The 22,763-nt window shown below is 42.6% G+C and overlaps 1 protein-coding gene across 2 annotated transcripts in view; it reads right to left on the reverse strand.

The window, feature by feature from the left end:
- LOC122793168 (centromere protein C-like) overlaps window positions 1–12,431 on the reverse strand; it is a 546,145-nt gene extending 533,714 nt beyond the window's left edge. Inside the window, exon 1 of one of the 2 annotated variants that reach the window (XM_044060985.1) lies at window positions 12,319–12,431. In XM_044060985.1, coding sequence (XP_043916920.1) covers window positions 12,319–12,377 — 59 coding nt within the window. In that variant the 5' untranslated portion in view covers window positions 12,378–12,431. The remainder of the gene's footprint in view (window positions 1–12,318) is intronic. The other variant, XM_044060986.1, reaches the window with a different exon arrangement.
- Window positions 12,432–22,763: the final 10,332 nt, after the last annotated feature.

Here is a 22,763-nt window from a genome sequence, read left to right on the forward strand (position 1 = left end):
TTTTATATACTATTCCCAACCTGACCCAATAGCTATAGTTTTAGTTGACCCACTGCTGCTAAGCACTTAGTTATTTCCAATCATACTCTTTCTGATATGGATGAGAAACGTACTGAGAAATAGGGGTAGAAATGTATACTTCTGCAACTTTGATTTGCCAGATTTTGAACTGTCGGGCTCCTGTGTTAAAGTTTGTTCTGACAAACTGTGAAAGTTATGAGGAAATGTTTTATCAGTAGTTTCTTCTTGTGAGGAAAAATCTGCTTTAAATTAAATAACTCAAATTTCTTATACTGTACAGGTCTCACTACACCTAGTTTGCATTGTATAAATGACTCTGCTGATACTTCCTCCAGAGGTATAGCCTCTGGTACGGTTTTGAAGAGGTTTACATGAATGCATTCTCAGAACCTCATAGATTATGTTAAAAATTAGTATTTTAATTCCCCTTGGATAGAGATTTAGTGTTTAACTCCTCCACTGCAGAGGTGATTAAAAAGTGTGATGAAAGGGGCAAGCTGATCCAGGGAATCTCAACATTTTTTCAGTTCTCCTTTTCCAAACTGTCCAAGGGATTTTTTATCTCCTCATTCAATTTTGGTAAAAAACAAACAGTCGCAACAAAATTCAGGCAAACATTTAAGAAGAAATTGAAGGGAGTTACAAAAATAAATCTCAAACCTCCCAAAATCAAGGACAGCCCAACAAGGCAAAAGGACTTTAAAGACACATTGTGTCCCCCTCCCACCCTGTCACCTTTTCTTCTTCCAAAAAGTCAGAATCTCCATTTTTCTCTCTGGCAACAGATTGTTTCACATAAATGGGATCTCAAAGTCATTCAGAGTAACAGGTGGCAGTGAGAGGAAATTCCTCATCCTCCAGACCAGACTTTTTTGTTTCCACCTGTTCTTCATCAAACGCTACCCCAAAGAGTGATAGAACCAATTCTTCCTTCCCAGGTGGGAAACAGTTTTTATTCAAGGATATTCCTACTGACAAAGACAGAAAATACTTGGTGACCAGCTCTGGATCTCCCTTTCCTAAACATGTTTGTGTTAGTGCCCAAATTCAATATTATATCACTTTAAAACCAGTTACCTCTTCTTCCTCTTTCAAGTTTCCTGGTAATACTAGACTTACAGGATACTCATCACCACATCCCTATTCATCCAGACTGCAGACGTTTCTTAAAGTTTTGTGTGTCTAGATCACATTATCAGTCCTCTGCCTTACCTCCTAGGCTATCCAGTGCACCAAAAGTGTTCACAAAGTGTATCTCAAGTTAGTTTATTGCAGACTACAGTGTAACTAAATTTTTCCATATTAAGACAACTTGCTTACCTTTGCAGAGTCTTTGTCAGTTCCATGAATCTCTCTGTTGATGAGAGATCTCTTGTAAAACCTGAGATTCCAACAGAACTTTCAAAAGTCTTTCTTGACTCCTTCACACACGACTGTGTTTCTGGGATATCAACTGAAAATCTCAGTTTAAAGAGCTTTTCTTCCACAGGAAATATTTATTTAGATCTATTTATATGGTTTAACACTCAAACTTCAGTCATTGTAAAGGAATACCACACGATTCTGGGTCCCATGGCATCTACGATTCTCATGATACCCCTGGCAAGACTCCACATCAGAAAGATACAATGGTATCTAAAATCTCTTTGGTCCCAACATCAAAACCCTTTATCTTTTCAAATCCCAGTGCTGGGGCTTGTCAGAACAGAAATCTTTTGGTGGAAGTAACAGACATCCTTAAATCCAGGTCTCCTCTTCTCCTTTCCAGTTCCAAAGCAGTCAGCCACCACACATGCTTTGGACTTTGCTTGGGGTGCAGTGTCAGGAGAGATAAAAGTGCAGAGGATGTGGACACCAAGGACAGATGCAAGCACAAAAATATCAAGGAGATGCTTGCCTTGATCAAGGCACTCAGCTGAACCATCTTTGGTCCCCTGGACCTCTTCAAGTGATTACAGACAATACCACAGTCATGTGGTACATCAACGTGCAAGGGAGAACCACATTGCACCCCTTTGTAGACTAGCCATGCTAGCTTGGGATATAGTTTCACAGCAGAGTCACACTCTACAGGCATCTTACGTTCTATCCGAGAAAAACTGTGAGGTAGACAAGCTGAGCAGGCCCAATGAGGACCCTCACGAAAGGCAACTAGATCAGGAGGTCTGCTAAGATTTGATCAATTTCTGAGAACTCCTCAAGTAGACCTCTTTGCCTCCTCTCTGAACAAACAAATGACAAGATTTAGTTTCAAAACTCCATGCAAGAAGGTCGGGAAGACAGACACCACTTATTTCTTTCCTTTGACAAAAATGTTCCTGTATGTATTTCCTACCTTTCCTCAAATATCGAGGATACTTCTGAAGATACCGAATGAATCGCCCAAGATTGGGGTTGACCTCCTTCTGGCACAGGTAACTGCGGTTCTCCCTTCTTTTGGAAATGGCCAGAGGCAATTACTGCAAGCTCCTCAGAGACTCAATCTATTCACACAAGAACAGGGGTGTTTGATACACCGAGACATCATCTTCTGCTGACTGCCTGTATGATTGGGTCTTAACTACTTTTAGGCACCTATCTATGGAGGACATGCAGCAGGTACTAATGGAGGCAAGAAAGTCTGCTATTCAAAATCATATATTTGTAAATGGAAAAGGTTTTCTAGTTGATGTCAACAAAATAACAAGTAGCCATTCAGGGGTAGCTGTTCTCTGATTTTGCAATATTTGTGCGGGTTACTATCCTATGGTCTTTCTTATTACTCCATGAAGGTTAATTTCTGCCATTTCAGCATGTCTGCCATGGATACTCCTCTTTCAATGCAGTCTCATATCAAAATGTTCTTGAAAGTGGTTTTGCATAACAGGTTCCAAGAAAACCAGTGGGTACTCTTTAGGATCTTAATTTTGTGTTAGAAAAGCTAACACATCTTCACTTGAACCAGCTAATCTGGCTGACTTGAGATTTTTAAAGTGGAAAATAGTTTTACTGATTTGCTCTGACTTCTGCAAGAAGGAACCGAGTTGTAAGCTCTTATGGTGAGTCAAAGCTACCTTATTTTCCATAGGGACAGTTAGAGAACTAATCTTTTTTTTTTAAAACAAGAAATATCTTTATTAAATTATCACTTATGACAAAGCCAATGATACATTTATATAAATGAAAACAAACCATATTTACATAATCTTAGTTGCAAGCATTTTCCATCACAAACCATACTGACATAATTTTAGTTACAAACATTATACAGCACTCATAATCTACCCAATCACTGTCAGTCAAACATTACTAATCTTTCTTTTATGCCTAAAATGGTATCTGAGATTACATTAAGTCAAAACTATCTATCTCCCTGTTTTCTTATCTCAACCAAAAATGAGAGGGAAAGGATACTCCATATCTTGGATGCACACAGACAACTCAGGTACCATCTTGCCAGATCTAAAACTTTCAGATCTATGCATCGATTGTTCCTTTTTTTATAAGATAATAAGAAGGGATAACCTGTGTTAAAACAGATTATTTCTAAACAGCTGTTTAAAGCTATTACCTTTTGATATACTCAGAATACGAAAACTATTCCAGGCTGGGTCAAGGTTCACTCTATCAGGGCCTTGGCTTCATACATGGCTTTTTTTTTGTAAGGGTTGGATTTTATACATATATATATTCTAAAAGCTGCTACTTGACCCTCTGTACATACTTTTCATAAGCATTATAAGTTTGATTTCTTCTCTAGGACCATAGGTTCATACTAGGCTATCTGCCCTAGGGCATTTAAAAACCTAATCAGAGTGCATTTGGCTTTCGCCACCCATTTTAAATTAATTTTGCTATGCCCTTTTTCGAGGTTAATATACTGTGCCTCTGTCTAACAGTGACACAGAAGTGATACCCGGGGTAAACCTATGATCTCTCATCCACTCAACAAGATTCTTCTTGAAGAGAGTCAGTGAGTGACGCTGCCTAACCTGGACTGGGATTTTATTCCAGAGTGAAGGGAGGCTCTGGGTTATGAATCTGTCCCTCCAGCATGTCCTATTTATTTCAGTGCTGAGGTTCAAGTCTCTCGCGCGCGTAGCTCGATATGATTTGGATTTTCTGAGGTGCAGCATGTCCATTAATTCCGGGTCGGACATGGCTTTATACGTCAGGCACAGATCGCCTCTGAGCAGGCGGTATGCCAATGAGTAGAGCTGGAGTTTCTTTAACCCGGCAGCATATGGCATCTGTTTGAGCCCTTTGATCCTCTTGGTGAGGTACTTTTGGGGTCTTTCCAGTTGCTGCAGGTGTCTGGTAAGGTACATCCCAAAATGGGCATTGTACTCAATTACAGGCATGATGAGGGATGAGTAAAGAGGCACGATGACCTCCCCTGATCTAGATGTGAATCCCTTCATGATTAGGTGGGCTATATAAAATGTTTTTCTAACCACTCTGGCCACGTGGTTGTCAAATGAGAGACTGCTATCAACTTTGGGTCCCCAGGTCCCTAATTACTTCTTCCGTAGTTAATGGATTACCACCTATGTGGTAATTTGTGGGCACTTTGTTTTTGCCAAAGGGGATGACTATACACTTTTTGGCTTTTAGCTTGAGGCCATGGCTCTGGCACCAGTTGTCTGTTTCTATGAGGCCCTTTTGGAGGATGCTTGCGTCGGCTGGAGAGTCAATTATGGCACCCAGTTTGCAGTCATCTGCGAACCTGGTCAGCCACAGTCCTTCCGTGTTGGCCTGTACCTCCGAGAAATATATACCGGGGTCCCAGGACTGAGCCTTGTGGGACACCACATGTAACTGGTTTGGAGTCTGACATGGCTCCAGCAATTCTAACCATGTGGGTTCCGTCCTTGAGCCAGTTTGCAACCCATCTAGTGACATAGGGGTTTATATTTAAGCTGGTGAGCTTATCTATAATGCCCGGGTGGGGTATTGTATCGAAGGCTTTTGTGAGGTCCAGGTAGGCTGTGTGGACCACCTTCCCCTCGTCAATGGCCTTGGTGTCAGTTTCAAAGAAATCAACCAGGTTTAAGAGGCAGGATCTGCCCTAAACAAAGCCGAACTGGGTAGGATCCAGTGTCTGTAGGTCCCCAATTTCTTTATTTATGAGGTCCATGATGATCCTTTCCATAGCTTTGCAGACCAAGCTAGTCAGGCTTATGGGGTGATAGTTTCCAGGATCTGTTGAGGCACCACCTTTGTGGAGAGGGACCACTGTTGCTGTACGCCACTCTTTGGGTACATATCCTGTAGTAAGGTTGAGATTGAACAGTAGTTTTATGTTTGGGTTTAGCTCTTCTTGGAGTTCATGTAGGACGCAGCCCGGGACACCGTCTGGTCCCATTGATGCTGTATTTTTTGCTTTGTAGAGGGTGGCTCTTACCTGAGCATCTGAGATGTCAGGGGGGCAGCACACTGCTGGGATAGATATTTGCCCTTTTGATGGGGAGGGGGGGAGAAGTTTGCGCTGAACCGGTCAGCTAGGATGTTGGCAATGTCTGTGGGTTCTGTATATTTTTTGTCATTTTGGACTAATTCTGAGCATATCTGGGAATTCCCACCCAGGTTCCTGACATAACTAAAGAAAGCCTTGTGATTATCCTTAGTGTCCTGTGCAGTTTTTAACTCTAAGCTGCCCTTAGACGATTTTATGAGTGCCCGTAGTTTTTTGCTAATACTGATCAGAGATGCCTTCCCTTTTTGGGATTTTGCTCTATCTTGTAGTAGCTTCCTCCTTCTATTGTATAGTTTGTTTATGGCTGGGGTCCACCAGACAGGACGTCTGCCTTTGGAGGATTGGGTCTTGGTTTTATTTGGGATTGCATGATCCATGCATTCCTGAAGGTGTTCATAGAATGCGTTTATAAAGGATTCTGCGGTCTGGGCCGTATTTTCCACAGGCCCGGCGGCTTTGAAGGATTCCACCTCGGTTTTGAGGAGTGTGAAATTTACTTTAGAGAAGTTTTTCACTGTGGTTTTCTGGGAAGGGGGTGAGCTTGGGATGTGAATATCCAGTGAGATTAGTTTATGGTCTGATCTTACCAGTGAGGGATACACTTCTGGTCTGGAGCATAGAGTCCCCATGTTGGTGATGATCAGGTCCAGTATGTTTTCCCCTCTTGTGGGAGTGGTAACATGTTGTTCCATAGCATGTGAGTGTATAAATTCTAGGAACCTTTGTGCTAGGGTGTTGGAGCTAGAGTAATGCTCCCAGACTATGTCTGGGTAGTTGAAGTCGCCCAATATAATGGTGTTTGGAGAGACCTTCATATTTTCCAGTGTTCTCAGGAAGGCCGAGTGGCTGACCTGGGTTTGGGAGGATGATCTGCAGCAGGCTATAAACTGGAAGGCAGTTTTACCCACTGTTAGTTGCACATGGATAGTCTCTGATGCTTCGTGCTGTGCCACCAACCTGGAGGTGTGGGTATCTTTGACGAATATTGATACTCCCCCTCCTTTTGTGGTTCGGTCCAAGTTTTAGGGCCGAAAAGCATGGTATGAGGTATAACCTGGTAGTGCCTTGTGCTCTCGGGAGCCTTGAACCAGGTTTCTGTTACTGCACAGATATCGATGTTCTCCATGCTAAGGAGAGTTTTGAGTGCGTGCATCTTGAGGTTTAGACTTCTGGCATTGAGTAGCATTACTCTTAGTTTCTTATCCCTTGTGATACCTATGGAGGTGGGTTTGTCTTTTGAGCCTTGCCTAAAAAAGGCACCATGGGGGTGAAAAGAGCCTTTGCCAATATCCGAAAGCCCAGGGGTGATAGCTGCAAGCCGTCCCTAGCGAAGCATTGTGGCTTGTCGAGCATGTCATCCTAGGCTGACAGGCATTGGATCCCCTTTGAATGACACCAATACTTAAGCCAATTGTTGAAATTGATCATCTTGTCTTCATATTGTGGCATCATTCTTGGTGAGGTAAGATGCTACTCAAGGTCAAGGTCATACTGGCCTGGGCTACATGCTCAGAGAGCTCCTCTATGTCTCTTTTCATATAGTCCAGGGAGGTACGTCTCAGGTCATTCACACCAGCATGGACAATGACCAAGTCATATTTGCACTTGCCTGGGAGTGACCTGAGTGCTTGTGTTATGTGGCGGATCCTAGCGCCCAACAGGCAGCTCACCGTGACCTTCTCCTTGTTCAGCCTGGTGAGCAGGACGTCAGTGTGCCTGACGATAGAGTCACGGCAGGTTTGGCATGCCTCTCATTTTTGGAAGGGTGTGAAAGTGGAATCCGTAGCCTCTGTCTATAATGTCCAGGATCCATTTGTCTTTTGTGACAATATGACAATTTTTTGAAAATAATGCCAGTTTTCCGCCTAAAGGTGCTGCCATTAAAGCTTTGCTTGGCATGTAAAGGGGAAAGTCATTGTGTCTGCTTTCTGAATGACTGTGATCTATCTTCTCCACCTCTTGGTGTAGGTGCTTGCCATTGTCTGGCTCTGAATGATCCTTGAGATTGCCCTCTACCCCTCGGGCACCAGTATCAGCCTCTTTGAGGTCTGTCTGTGGCTGGAAAGGACCAATTTTTTGAAGGCCAGTTTCTGCTGAAACGTGGAGGTTGTACCTGTAGGCAATCTTTCACTGTTTGCATTGATTTCGCTTTTTCCTCCATTTTCTTTAGTACCTCCTCAGCTTTAACACCAAACAGTACATCTTTTTGAAGGGGTGCATCTAGTAATTTAGCTTTGACATGATCTAGTAAGGTTTGCTCTTTGAGTCAAGCATGTCTACGTATGACAGACCCTGCAACAGCAGCTCTACATGAAGCCTCTAAAGCATCAAAACCACATTGCAAGGTATGTTTACCCACTTGCTCTGCACTATGCAACAAATCCTGCAACTCCTTTAAATCTGGTTGCTCAGGTTGTGTCATTTTGCTTTTTAACTGAGATAACAAAAACTGTTGGTACTTTAACATATGGAACTGACAGCTTAATGCCCTCATGGTTAAAGTGGCCGAGGTGCACACCTTTTCCCCCCACCTTTCTAAAGCTCTGGAATCTCTCTTTGAAGGTAATGGGTTTTTGGCAGTGGAGGCCTTAATTCCCTTGGGACCCTGTGAAATAGTTTCTGGCTCAGCAGCATGGCTTTTGTATAGGAATTGGTGTGAATCAGGAACCCAGTAATACCTGTCAGGTTTAACAGGAGCTGGAGGTAAAGAATCTGGGTTGAGGCTGGCTTCTGTGTACACATCATCTAATATATCCAAGACAGGAGGGATAGCCAGAGGACTGTGCTGGGGTAGCAAGAGAAAATCCCTGAGCCTTTTCTTGGAATCTGAGTAATCTTGGCCTTCCCAGTGAAACTGTTCCCTTAAGGTATGTAGGGTTTCCCCAAAAGAATAGTCCTCGGGGTGGGGAGACCGAGGGAATGGACTCCTCAGCATCAGAGTCTTCAAAAGGGGAATATGAATATTCCTGGTCCTCATTATGTTCTGAGGTAATAGAGGCTTGAACTGAGGAAGGGTAGTCTTCCTCCAATCTGGGCCTTTTGTCCGAGGGGGGTTGAGAACCCCTGATAAGAGTAATCAAATCCTCAGTCATTTTGAGCATCTGTTTTTTAGGCATGGGGCCTTGAGAAGGGCTATGTGGACCTGGTCTTTTAGTTTTCATGGCTGCTTTAGATTTTGTGAAAGCCTTAATGGAAAAGGAGGAAGGCCTGAAGACACCTAGAGAAGTGGCAGGCCTGTCTGAACTCTGAGTTTCCCCGCCAAGAGTGGCGTCGGTATCTGTAGTCGGAATGGAGGCCGAGGAGCCTGCAACCTCGGGCACAGAAGACACCGCTAAAGAAGCGTCATTGGTACTCAGGGGCTGCGTAGGCGCCTCACTGAGAACCGGAGCACCATGGAGCGGCTTTAGCGTGGTGTCGGTAGAAGTCGCGAACCTTGTATGTTGGTCCTTATCTTTGCGTCTTTTACTCAAAACTGGAGTCGGAGTATCCGACGACATAATGTAATTAAATTTTTTACCAAAATAGTGTTGGGCGAACTCCGCACGACGCTTAATAGTGCGTTTATTGAATCTAGCACAAAAACGGCAGGCCGAGACGTCGTGGTCTGGGCCTAAGCAAGGAATACAGAAAGAATGGAAATCCTTATGCGGTATTTGCTTCCCACATGAAATGCAATTATTAACTTTGTCTGACATCGGTCTGAGGCAAGAAAAGTTTCCCCAACGGGGTGCTTAGCTTTCAAGAAGACTTAGGCTGAAATATTTTCGTAAATCTCAGGAGCTGGCCGACCGGCACTTGCGAATTGCTTCTGCTTCGGGCACCGCGCGGCAAGAAAGACTGAAGAAGATGGCGTCGGCTGGTTCTTTTATACCCCTGCCACACTGACGTCAGGGAGGAAGCGACGACAACAGATGCCGGACCTAGACTTTGGAATTCGGCCGACCGAGGACCCGCCTGACGGCAGGATAACCGCATCTGTTATGACTGCAGCTGTATGCACGATGAACATCTAATCCTTTTTTTTAAACAAGAAATATCTTTATTAAATTATCACTTATGACATAGCCAATGATACAGTTATATAAATGAAAAAAAAAACACATTTACATAATCTTAGTTGCAAGCATTTTCCATCACAAACCATACTGACATAATTTTAGTTACAAACATTATACAGCACTCATAATCTACCCAATCATTGTCAGTCAAACATTACTAATCCTTTTTTCATGCCTAAAATGGTATCTGAGATTACATTAATTCAAAACTATCTATCTCCTTGTTTTCTTAACTCAACCAAAAATGAGATGGAAAGGATACTCCATACCTTGGATGTCCACAGACAACTCGGGTAACATCTTGCCAGACTTACAACTTTCAGATCTTCAGATCAATTGTTCCTTTTTTGTGAAGGTAATAAGAAGGGATAACCTGTGTCAAAACAGATTATTTCTAAACAGCTGTTTAAAGCTATTACCTTTTGATATACTCAGAACACGAAAACTATTCCAGGCAGGGTCAAGGCTCACTACGAGGGCCTTGGCTTCATATATGGCTTTTTTTTGGAAGGGTTGGATTTTATACATATATATATTCTAAAAGCTGCTACTTGATCCTCTGTACATACTTTTCAGAAGCATTATAAGTAGGATTTCTTCTCTACGGCCAGACCAGGCTTTGCTAGGACCATTCTCTCCAAAGGATCCTGGGCTCTTCTCCTTCCACCTCCCAAATCTAGTTAGCTAAGGCAATCTACCCATATCACTAAGATTACTGCAGCAGTAATCAATATGATGAACATAGTACAGTTATGTAAGTTGAACTTACCATAACAGTAGGTGTTCGAATGATCACTGAGGTAGCTGCTCCATCCCTCAATACTCCTTGTTTTTTGGTCTGCTTTTTTATGCCAAGGTGTGGACATTTATTTTTTGTTGTTCCTAGCGCTATCTTATCAGCCTCTCTAGGGCTTCGCATCCAAACTTATCTTTTAGTCAGCTCAGCTCGAGCTGCCTTACAGCTTGGGTGTGCGGAAGGTGACTTGAAGCTTTAGAAGTTGGCTGGCTGTTATATCTTTGGCAGGATATAACCCACAGAGCTAAGGCTACTGCAACAGTGATCATTTGAACATCTACTGTTATGGTATGATGACTGAACAGATGGTTCAAATGTGTAAATTGTACAATAAGCTCTGAATTCAAAATCAAGAAGAGAAAATGCTACAGCATGAAATAATGGACCTTCTTCAGATAAAAATGAGAGGTGAAGTACTTCAGTACAAAGATGTCAATTACCTTCTTTCTGACAGCTTTTATTCAAAGAACCCAGTTAAGACAACCGAGTGAAAATACCAGTCATACAGTGCAATCATATCGCTAAAATCCAACTTTGATGAACATGTTATATCAGAGGTTATCAGTTAAAACTGTCTGCTACATCTAAACCAAGAATTAGGTATATTTGTAAAGCAATGGCAATTTAAATATGTCACAGATATCTGTATAAAAATAGGCAAGTACAACACAGGATATAAATTGTATAAAAAGTCTAAACTCTAAAAACATAATTTGCTGTCTTTGAATTCTGGAATACAGAAATAAGCAACTGCAAACCACAGGACTTTTACTAGTACAAGTATAAATGGGAAGATGCCTGAAAACTGATTCCTGAAAACCAGATGAATGCAACTAATCTGCTGAAAGAAAGGCAGTGTACAGAGAACTGTAACTATGATACATTCTCAAACAATCTTGTTGAGTTTAAAAAAGCAGAAAGAATGAAGATGACACTATTTCTAAGTTTTAATTTGCAGAAAAGTGATATACCTGCTACAGCAGCTATTCCAGTCTAACAAATGAGATCTTGATGGATAAAGACAAAACATGCAGAGACACAAAGAAATGGTAATCATCCAATTAAACAAAAAATGATCTCGTAAACTACAGTTGTTCAACTATCAGAAATCTAATATGATATCCGAAGGCCCTAAAGCTAAAGAAAACACTACCACATTTTCTATGTGAATATAGTTCCCAGCATTTCTCACAATCCTAAGGTCAGGGCTCACAGACCAAGCCAAACCAGGGATGAATTTCCGGTTTCCCATCCAATTGTCCAAGTTGCACTTGAATTGGGTTAGGGGGGACTTATCTGTAGCATACACTTTTTTAGTGAATCTTTCTTTTAAAGGGGCTGTAGCATATATGAACATATCTACTCTACACAGTGATGATATTATACCTGTATCAGTGTAGTTCTGTACATGGTCCATGTGCCTTCATTAAATCAGTTCACTAAATGTCCTTATTAAATGCACATCATGTCTCACACCTCTTCATTTGCTCATTCTGACCATGCAAATTATTTTATTGTGTACACATTAACGCATAACACCACAGTGTGGAGGATTCAGAAAAAAGTAATGAACTAAACAAGAAACAGATGATAATTCCAATGGGGAAAAAACTGTTGAGGAAGGAACCGTGAAGTTAGATATTTTGGTTACAAAGGCAGCCACACTTCTCTGACTAAAAAAGCTGTTATTAAGCGACCACGGTTAACTCCCTCAGGAGCTAGAAACAAAAAGAATATGTATTTAAGAGAGAGTTATTTCTCCATACTAGGAATGAAGTGGAACAACTCCCCAGCCATCAAAAGAGCCCTTTTATAGAAGTCTGTGAAACTGCATATTCAAACAAATGTAAAGAATGTGGAGATGATTATCAATTAACAACTGTGGACACACACATGCAGGACTACACAGAATGAAGTTGACGTAACTTAAAGCAGTTAAATATTAACGCTAGCAAAACTTAAATAGTAACTTCCAAAAGTGTAAATACCTGTGCCCTCCACATTCCAAGTCACTCTGTTCCATATTGTCTTGAACTTCAGTAGCCATAGTCCTCTTCTGCTGTTTTACATTTTTCTGACGTTTCTGTACTTTCTTCTTGATACTGAGGGATAAAAAATGCTTCATTAACTTTACGCCTAAATTCTAGACACATAAAATGCTCAAGAACAGTTCAGTAACTAAGAAAAGAACACAGCTATTTTTGAAAAATGTCCACAGGTTCATGGGTGTTTAATAGGCTAATGACCACAAGGGTGTTTTTAAGTCTAGTCATGCATCCCAGTTCTGATACCATTGATAAGTGTAAGTAGGGTCTTGGGGAGATGAAACATTTGCAAGCAGGGCCTGGGAGATGAACCATTTAGAGGTAGCCTGTGTCCATTACAGACAAAGGTGTCAAACCAGGGATGAATTTCCTTGTTCCCCATCCAATTGTCCAAGCTGCACTTGAATAGGGTTAGGGAGGAACATTGCTTCACATGGATGGGGAGCCTGTTCCAGAGATGGAGTAGTCTCTGGGATATATACCTGTCTCTCCAGCAGGTCCTATTTATCACAGGCAAGGTTTAAGTCTTTAGAAAGAGTAATTCTGGTCCTGTTTGTTTTATGGTTAAGCAGGAGGTCCATCAGAGTGGGGTTTGACAATACCCTGTATGGCATGCGTAGATCTCACCTCTAAAGCCTGTAGGACACAGAATACAGGGGACAGGATCTTGATGCGGTCCGCAGAGGACATTTTACTTACGCCCTGTATTCTTTTAGTGAGGAGCCTCTGTGGACATTTCAATTGCTGGACATGCCTGGTTAGGTACATACCAAAGGGGGCACTGTACTCAGTGATAGGTCTGATGAATGCCAAACACAGTGGAAAATTGACTTCCTTGGACTAAGATGCCATACTTATGTTTATAAGTTGCACGACATAAAATGATTTCTTCACTACTGCAGACAAGTGATGGTCAAAGGCTAGATTACTGTCTATGTGAGTCCCTAAGTCCCTGGCTACTGGGTCAGCTCTAAGGGGTGTGTTGTCAATATGATAGTTACCAGGGGTGGATGACATCCTGAACAATACCATTATGAATTTCCTGGAATTTAGCTTTGGTCCATGGCTCTAACACCATTTGTTTGTTTGCGTCAGCCCTTCCTGGAGAACATATGGCTCAGTGTGACATTCAATGATAGCTCCTAATTTGTAATCACCTGCAAATTTAGTCAGCCAGAGACCACTGACATTGACCTTGACTTTACAGAAGTAAATACCAAAAAAGAGTGGTCCAAGGACAGATCCCTGATCAATTCCACTTGTGACTGGCCTCTATGTAGAGGCAGACTCCCCGATTCCTGGGTCCTGTTTGTGAGCCAGTTGGCTACCCACCGGGTGACATACAGGTTTACACTTAACCTCATGAGTTTGTCAATAATGCCCAAGTGGGGCATTGTGACAAATGCCTTGACAAGGTCAAGGTAGGCAGTGTGAACCATTTTGCCCTCAACCACTGCTTTGGTGACCTTCTCAAAGACGTCCAGGTTGAGTAGGCATGACCTGCCCTTATCAAAATCAAACTGGGTTGGGTCCAGTGTCTGGAGGTTTACTGTATCACTACTGATCATTTCCATGATAATTTTTTCATGCCTTTACACATAAGACTAGTGAGACTTATGGGTCTGCAGTTTCCAGGGTCTGGAGATGGCCCAATTTTGTGCAGAGGGATGACTGTTGCTGTTCTCCATTTATGAGGCACGAAGCCTGTTAGGAGGCTACAGCTAAACAGAAATTCCAGAGGGACTGATAGGTCATGTTTCATGCCATTTACAACGCATCCTGCAATACTGTCTGGGCTTATTTACGCAGTGTTCTTGGCCGTAGAGAGAGCATTAAGGACCTGTTTCCAAGTGATAGCAGGCAGAGTTATACTTGATGGTACTTCCTGAGGGAAGCTTGGGGGAGAGAGGGGTAAAGTTGGAGCTGAATTTATCAACTAGTAGGTTTGTTATATCTTCTGGCTCAGTATAGGTAGCTCCATTTACAATGAGCTCTCCACACAATTGAGCATTACCTTTGAGCTTGCGGACATAGCTAAAGAATGCCTTGTAGTTGTCCTTGGCCTGAGAGGCCAACTTCACCACAAATCTGGCTTTGGCAGACTATTTGTCCTCTGAGTTGTTTGTTCAGTTTGATGAGAGTGCTTTTATCCTGCTGAGTGCTGCACCTCCTAAGTTTTGCCATGATTTTCTTCTTCCGTTATATAGCCTACTGATTTTGTGATTCCACCAAGGTAGCTTGTCTTTTCAGTTAGTTTTGTACTTCTTCCTGGGTGTACAGCTGCCTCTATGCAGCTATTAACATGGTTATACAGGATTTCTGTGAACAGTTCTGCATAGGCAGCAGTGCTCTCAGGGTTTATAGGGGGTTGAAATTTTGTCAGGTTATCACTTAATAGCAGGAGATTAGCCTTAGACTAGTTCTTGAGTATTTCAGGTTTAGCTGGGGGTCCAGGTTTTATTTTTTATTTCAAAGGAGACCATTTTGTGGTCTGACCTTACCAGGGAAGACATTAGAGTAGGGGGTGTGTAGCACTCTCCCATATCAGTGAGGACCAGATCCAGTATGGTTGCACCCCTGGTTGGAATACTAACTCTCTGGTCCAGGGAGTTTGTCTTTAAAAAATCCAGGAGTCTCTGTGCCTGCACATTTGGTGTTGAACATGATTCCCAGTTAATAATGGGGTAATTAAAGTTGCCCATGAATATGGTACTGGGCTGGAAGGTGAGTGTTTCCAATAAGTTTAAAAACATGGTATGAGTTTTCTGGGTCATAGAGGGGGACCTATAGCTTGCAAGGAAATGGTACTGGATTTTGAATATGGTGATTTGGGGTTCCTGCTGGAACATCGAATTTTCAATTGTTCGAATCACTAAAGGTCAACCTTTAATGATTGAACAACTGAAAAATTCGAACTGCTCACAATAAACATTAAAAAAAAAAAAAGAAAAAGTAAAGGATGTAGGCAGGGGGGCAAGCCCACCTGCACCCCCCACACCCCCCGCTACTTAAATATACCAACTCCGAAATTGCGCTACAGTGTAGGAAAGGGAAATCTTCCCATTCTGCACCGTAGTTCATTAAAGTGCGATCTCGGAGTTGGCATATTCAAGTAGCGGGGGGGTGTGGAGGGTGCAGGGGGGTTTGCCCCCCTGCTTTAACCCGCCAGGGTACAGTTTCTTTTTTTTTCTTTAAATTTCGAAGTTACGGAACTTCGATCATATGTTGTCGACCATATTTTATTCACAGTTCCGTAACTTCGATTTTGTAATAGGTAACCAGTGATTTGAACATGGAGCAGCTCAAGTGCATTGCCCTGTTTGACCAGCCTGAAGGTATACTTATTTTTGATGTAAACAGAGACACCTCCACTTTTAGTCTCTGTGCAGTAGCTGGTCTAAATATCTGGAAGGCATTAGAACCTTGCACTGTTGGTGTGCTCTGCATGGCTTTAAACCATGCCTCAGTGACCGCAGAGACATCAGCATTCTCTAGTGTGAAGGGAGCTTTAAGGGAGTGGAGTTTTTTGTTTAGACTCCTAGCACTGAGCAGTAATACTGTTAGGGTTTCTTGGTTTTGATTTGCTATACTGGAAGTACTTTCAGTTTGGCATTGCCTAAAAAAAGGCACTATGGGGGAAGACAATGTTTTAGCTAATAATCAAAAGCCTAGAGGGGAGAGGTGCACACCATCTCTGGCAAAGTAGCATGTTCAGTTGACTACCTCATTCCATGCTGACACATACTGCAATCTCTTAGCATGACACCAGAAACTAAGCCAATTATTAAAGTCACTCATCTTTTGTTAATTTTATGGCATCATCCTTGGAGAAGGTAAAATGCTGTTCAATACTAGGCTCATACCAGCCTGGGACACATTCTGAGAGATCCATGATGTCTCTCTTCAAATTGTCTAGAGAGGTACATCTCAGGTCATTTACTCCCACATGGACTATGACTGAGTCATACTGGTACTTCTGGTCCAATGACCTGAGTGAATTCATAATGTGGTGGATCCTAGCACCTGATAAGCAACTGACTGTGACTTTCTCTTTACTCAGTCCAGTGAGAGGGACATCAGTGTGTTTCACAATGGAGTCTCCAATGACCAGAATGTCAGATTGTGTGGTGGCTTGCCTTATGGGCTTAGCGGTACAGGCTCCACGAGATGTGGTTCTGTGTGTATATGTGGGTGTTGTTTTGAAAGAGTGCATTTGGGGCTGCTGAGGTTATTTGTTATGAAGACTCTGTCTAGGAGGTCTTTGAGGTTTACGAAGGTTACATTTAAGTGCCTCAGCATATGTGGGTCTATATGTCTGCTTTGAACATTGTGCAATGGGTGCAACATGTGTACTACTGACACTCTTATTGACATCTGGAGTACTTTTATGTGAGAGCTTTGCCTCCAGTGACATTGTGTAAATACATCTCTCACATACCATTATCAGTTTGTTTGAGAACTAACTAGCTGACAGCAAACATGAGGCAATTTCTACATTGCCTCAGGATGCCCATATCCATCAAGCTGGTAACGGAGATAGTGGGAAAGTTCATACTCATGGCAACAGACACTTTTTTATTGATTAGACAGCTGGAGTGAGATTATAAAGCAATTTCAGGAGTATCTGGTTTGCAACTCTGGGGACAGTGCGTGTCACTGCAAACTAGTTGTCCTGTGTGCAACTAGGTATTGGTGAAATTTCAATCACGATTTTACAGGAAAAATGTCACTCAAGTTGTCTCTGCCTGTACAGGGCACTGCCAAACACTTGAAGGGAAACTAATACAGACCTTGAAAATATAAGGATAAAGTATTTGGGTAGATACTCTGATGTTATACACAAATCAAGCAGTATTTACTGAAAACAAAAAATTAGCTTGTCAAGAATGATGAAAAAAGGGAGCCATGTGAATGGCTACTGCCTGCCTACTACTAATGCTGGTCTCACCACAGCTTCACTCTGCTGGGATACAATGCTCCTTTGCATCTTCTCTCACCAAAAGCAAAATGTTAGTACCAATCCCAAGAGGAGAAGCAAGCCACAGCCTGTTTGGTGACCAACAATCCTGTCCCAGATGATGCAAGGGTCTTGTAGGCTTCTTGTGGCCTTTTCCTGGTAGATGCCTTAAATAGCAACCAGACCAATCAGGAATATCAAGCACAGACACTCATTGCCCAACCAGAAATAGTCAGGAATCAATGCACTCTGCTCCTTTTCTCACCAGGAGTAGAATGTAAGCACAACTTCCAAGCTGTCACTTATGAAGCAGTTTATTAGGCTTCCTAGTGATCAGCAGTCTCCAGGAAATAATGTCTCTGTGCTCCTTCTCTCACCAGGATAAAACAGAAGCTGTAATCCCAAGATGACTACTGAAAGGCAGAAGGTGCGTTCTCCAATAACTGGTGGTCTTGCAACAGATGTTTAAAGGTAAAATGAACAAAATGAGTTAATACCCTAAGCAGTGCAGTGTGCACTAAGCAGTCAGATACAAAAAGGGGGTAACTTAAGTTTAAGTGGAAAGCCACTAATTTTAAAAGAGCAAGCTAGATTGAAAGGGGGTGGGCACTTTTGTATTCTGGTTCTATGGAATACAGTGGGATGACCAATAAGTTTAAATAGTTGAAGGAGAGTGATTTTACAAAATGATAATTTTGTGCTTACTCACAACAGCCAGTGAAACGGGAGAGGGAAGGAGATATGTAGTCAAATTAATGCAAGGGGATGGCAACTATTAAGACAGTTGAGTTTAAGAACACAACAGCAATAGGGTAGGAGGGTGGGGAAAATTTCTGAATTTCTGTGCGACTCAAAAGAGACTCAGCTGTGGTCTCTTTCCAAGTTTTACTATGCAATTAAAAGCAGAATATAAGTAAAACACAGTGTAACGAAAACAAATCACAGAAGGCGGCAATAAAGTAATACAAAAAACAACAAAGCAAAAGCAAAAAAAAAAGTTATGTACTTACCATAATGTTCCATGTTTGTAGTCCATCTCGCCTACATTCTTGCTGGATGGGTTCTGAGCAGATATTTGGCTCCGACTCTGCCGATACTAAAGCTCGACAGCTTTTACTGGCTCGAGGCTAGCCCCTATCCCATGGTGCCTCACAGCAAATCCCCAGATCTAGTTTGCAAGAAAGCAATAAATACCGATCAGGTAAGACCAATTCAGACAAAGGATTTTGAAAATATAATCCATGCCAGATAGACAACAAAAGAGAACCATGTCAGGCAGCACCAGTATAGTCCACCAGATCCCCCAGAAAACAGGAAGGGGGTTGGAGGGAGGGACACAAGAATGTAGGCAAGATGGACTACAAACATGGAACGTTATGTTAAGTACATAACTTCTTTATGTTATGTAGTCCTATCTCGCAGTAATTCTTGCTGGATGGGACAGCGTCCCTAGCACCTATATCCCGGGTGGCTCAAGCGAAGAGACTCTTCAGCACAGTGGACCCAAAGGAAGACCTGTCACGGAAGGCCAAATCCAATTTGAAATGAGTGACAAAAGTATGTGGTCTTGCCCAAGTAGCTGCTGCACAAATAGTATCAATTGGGAGCCTAGATCTAAAGGCACATGAAGAAGCTACAGCTCTAGTAGAGTGACCTTTTAACTCTGACGGATAATTGTTTGCCAGCTTGTTGATAAGCAAATGATATGCAATCAGAGAGCCATTTTGAAAAAATAATCTTAGAAACAGGCAAGCCTTTCTTTCTGTCAGAAAAGGAAACAAAAAGTTGATCTGATTTTCTGAATTCTTTAGTCCTATGTAAATAAAACCTGAGAATTCTGTGAACATCTAATTGGTGTAATCTGTGCTCAGATTTATTAGAGTGGTTTGTAAAAAACACAGGTAGCTCAATAGTAGTATTCAGATTGTGCTCTGAGCATACTTTGGGAAGAAAGGAAGGGTTTGTCTTGAGAGAGACTCTATCCTTGTAAAGAAATAATGTAAGGAGGTTGAATAGTTAGAGCTTGCAGTTCTGAGACTCTCCTAGCAGATGTTATGGCTACTAAGAATTATGTTTACCATGACAACAATTTTAGGTCTGACGAAAAGGATGGCTCAAAGGGTGCAGACATCAAAGATGAGAGGACTAAGTTTAAGTCCCAGGGTTCTAATGGTTGTTTGATAGGAGGCCTGAGAAGAACTTTTAAGAAAGTTTTACACAAGGAGTGCTGCATGATTGGATTTCCCATTAAGCCAAATTGGAAATGGCAGCTAACTGAACTTTAACTGCAGCGGCTGCTGTTCCTTTATGAAAAATTGATGCTAGGATGGATAAAATAGATTCTATAAGAGTCGTATATGGATCTAAGCCCCGGTTTGTAGACGAAAAAGAAAACTTTTTCCATTTGCTGGAATACAACTTCTGAGTGGAAGGCTTATGGGATGAAATTAGAATGTGGTTGACTGCAGGGGATAGGGGAATACACCTGGCTATTTGTGGAACTGGTGACACCACCTTATGACCAACTTTTGGGGGTCATATCGTGGATGCTCTCTCCATCTGCCATGTACGAGATCAGCCTCATGGAGGAGTTAGCCATGGAAGTAAGGGTGGAGAGCTGCGCAGAAACCTTATCCATGCTGTCAATTTGACGGTGTGGATGGAGGGGTGGAACTGTCCCGAATTATGAATCAGGAGATCTGCAGATGGGACCAGAATCCATGGTTCCTCCAAAGGTAGGGCCACAGGAAGGGAAAACAAACTTGTCGAGGCCAGTAAGGAGCAATGAGGATCAAGGAATTCCTCAACTGTCTTGCTTTGTGTATTACTTTGGGGATGAGTGAAAAAAAGAGGAAACGCATAAAGAAGTTCCAGGGGCCAATCGTGAACTAGAGCACCCATGAGTGACATCCCTGGATGGGGAATGAGGGCAAAGTAGCTGCTGCATTTGGTGTTCAGTTGAGTGGCAAATAGGTTGCAGCAAGGCTGGCCCCATCTGTGAAAGGTCTCTTTCGCAACCATTGGATTCAGGGACCACTCATGAGGCATCAGAATTGCTCGGCTGAGTTTGTCTGCTATTTGCTGGATTTCTCTGGGATATGCGTTGCTATCAGGAAGCATTGAGTATCCATTGCCTATTTCCAAACTCTTAAGGTCTCTAGGCAAAGCGGGCAAGACTTGGTTCCCCCTTGCTTGTTTATGTACCACATGACAGATATGTTGTCTGACTGAATCACAATCGTCCTGGTGGGATGGGAGCTGTGAAGTGCTTGCAACGCGTATAGCACCGCTCTCGTCTCCAGAACATTGATGTGCAAGTGGTTCTCGTGGTTCTGCCAAGTACCTTGGACTGTCATTCCCAGATAATGCTCCCCTCACCCTATCTGGGAAGCGTCCGTAGTCAACACTGCTTTCTCTTGGGGAGGAACAAGTGGACGACCTAGGGTAAGTTGTTTTGTGTGCAACCAACATGTCAGATCCTTTTTGCATACGTTTGTTATCAAAATCTGGTGAGACAATGGAAGGTCTTGCATCGACCATTGGGCAACTAGCAGCCACTGAAGTATCCTCATGTGTAGGCGAGCAAGAGGAACTAATAGGATGGCGGAAGCCATAGTCCCTAAGACTTGAAGGACTACTCTCGCCTGAATTTTTTGTTTGTTTAGCAAGGATCTGACTTGACTGCATGGAGACTCTACTCTTTCCTGTGTTAGCCTTACTGACATGGTGGTTGTGTCTATTTCTGAGCCTACATATACAATGTGCTGCGAGGGAGATACGACTGACTTTTGTAGGTTGACATTGATGCCTAGTCTGGCGCACAAGGATAGAGTCTTGTCCCTGGTTCTGATGAGTTGATGCTTGGTGGTAGCAGTGAGGAGCCAGTCATCTAGGTACGGAAACACCTGGAATCCTTGATGTCTCAGGTGAGCAGTTACCACTGCCATGCATTTGGTAAACACTCTGGGGGCTGTAGTGAGACCAAAGGGCAGTGTTCTGAACTGAAAATGACTGGCTCCCAACCGGAAGCTTAAGTGTCTCCTGGAGCGCCTGTCCATTTTGATGTGGTAGTACGCATCCTGGAGATCGATTGAGCACATCCAGTTGTCTTTCCCGATAAAGGGAAATATCGACTGCACCGTGACCATTTGGAACTTCGATTTCTTTACATGCTTGTTGCGTCTGCTGAGATCTAGAATTTATCTCCAGTCCCCTGTCTTTTTTGGAACTAAAGAATCGAGAGTAAGTTCCGGATCCTACTTGCTCTGCGGGGACTTCTTGGATGACTCTTTTTTGCAGCAACGAGATGACCTCTGATGTTGCACGGTCTAGTTGAATGGGTAGTACGTCTGAGAGAGACCAGTTTGGTGCGGGTTCAGAAACAAAGGAGATCAGGTAACCTCTGGATATTATGGTGTGTACCCAACAATCTTGTGTGATGGTTAGCCAGGTGCTTGGGTACAGAGATAGACGACCCCCGACTGCCTCCAGAGACGGACAGTCGGGCAACCCTTCAGGGGCGATGGAAGGGACGATCAGAGAAAGTTTCTCTGTCTCCCTGATGCTGCAGACCTCCTCTGCCACAAGGGCGGCTTCTTCCATTATATCCTCCCCCTCTGCCTCTGGGGGCAGGTTGACCTTGTGCCTGAAGGAAACCTTGTTGGGATTTACGGAAACAAATTTTCCCTCCTGTATTACCCTTGGGACAGGGTCTGGACGGGAGAGAGAAACAGACTCCGACGGCAGATAAGGTTTTCCCTTCCTGCTCGCACCTAGTCAAAGTCTCTTTCACTTGGGGTCCAAAAAGAGATGAACCATCAAAAGGGACATTAGTGAAGGAAGATTTGAAGGACTCTGTAAAATTACAAAGACGCATCCACAAACGTCTCCTAAGGGATATTCCTGCAGTGGCTGCCCTGCTCGCTCCATCTGCCATGTACGAGATCAGCCTCATGGAGGAGTTAGCCATGGAAGTAAGGGTGGAGAGCTGTGCAGAAACCTTATCCATGGAACCCGGAGCTACTGAACCCTGGAGGGTGTCTCCAAACTCTTTCAGGAGATCCCACTGAAGATGAGTAAAATGAGACAGGTAATTCAGTGATCTTAGTGTAAATGCCGCTGAAGAAAAGTTCACTTCCCGTACCTATCCATCATCCTGGACTCCTTCTCAGAAACACCAACCAAGTATCACCACGATGTAAAAAACTCTGTTTATTACAAGAAATAACAAGCGCTTTCGCATACACCAAGTATGCTTCTTCAGGTTACAATTCAATATAAAAAATCATACATTCTTATAGGGATCTTAATTACCTAATTGAAACCTTTAAATTGTTTAATTTCCCGTTTTTTTTAAGCAATTAGATTTCAATTAATGAATAAATAAAGTGACTGTTTCTTATAAAACACATTTAAAAGATGAAACATTTAG

This window comes from Protopterus annectens, chromosome 2.part0, assembly GCF_019279795.1.
Source record: "Protopterus annectens isolate FY-2018-M chromosome 2.part0, PAN1.0, whole genome shotgun sequence".
Taxonomy (NCBI): domain Eukaryota; kingdom Metazoa; phylum Chordata; order Ceratodontiformes; family Protopteridae; genus Protopterus; species Protopterus annectens.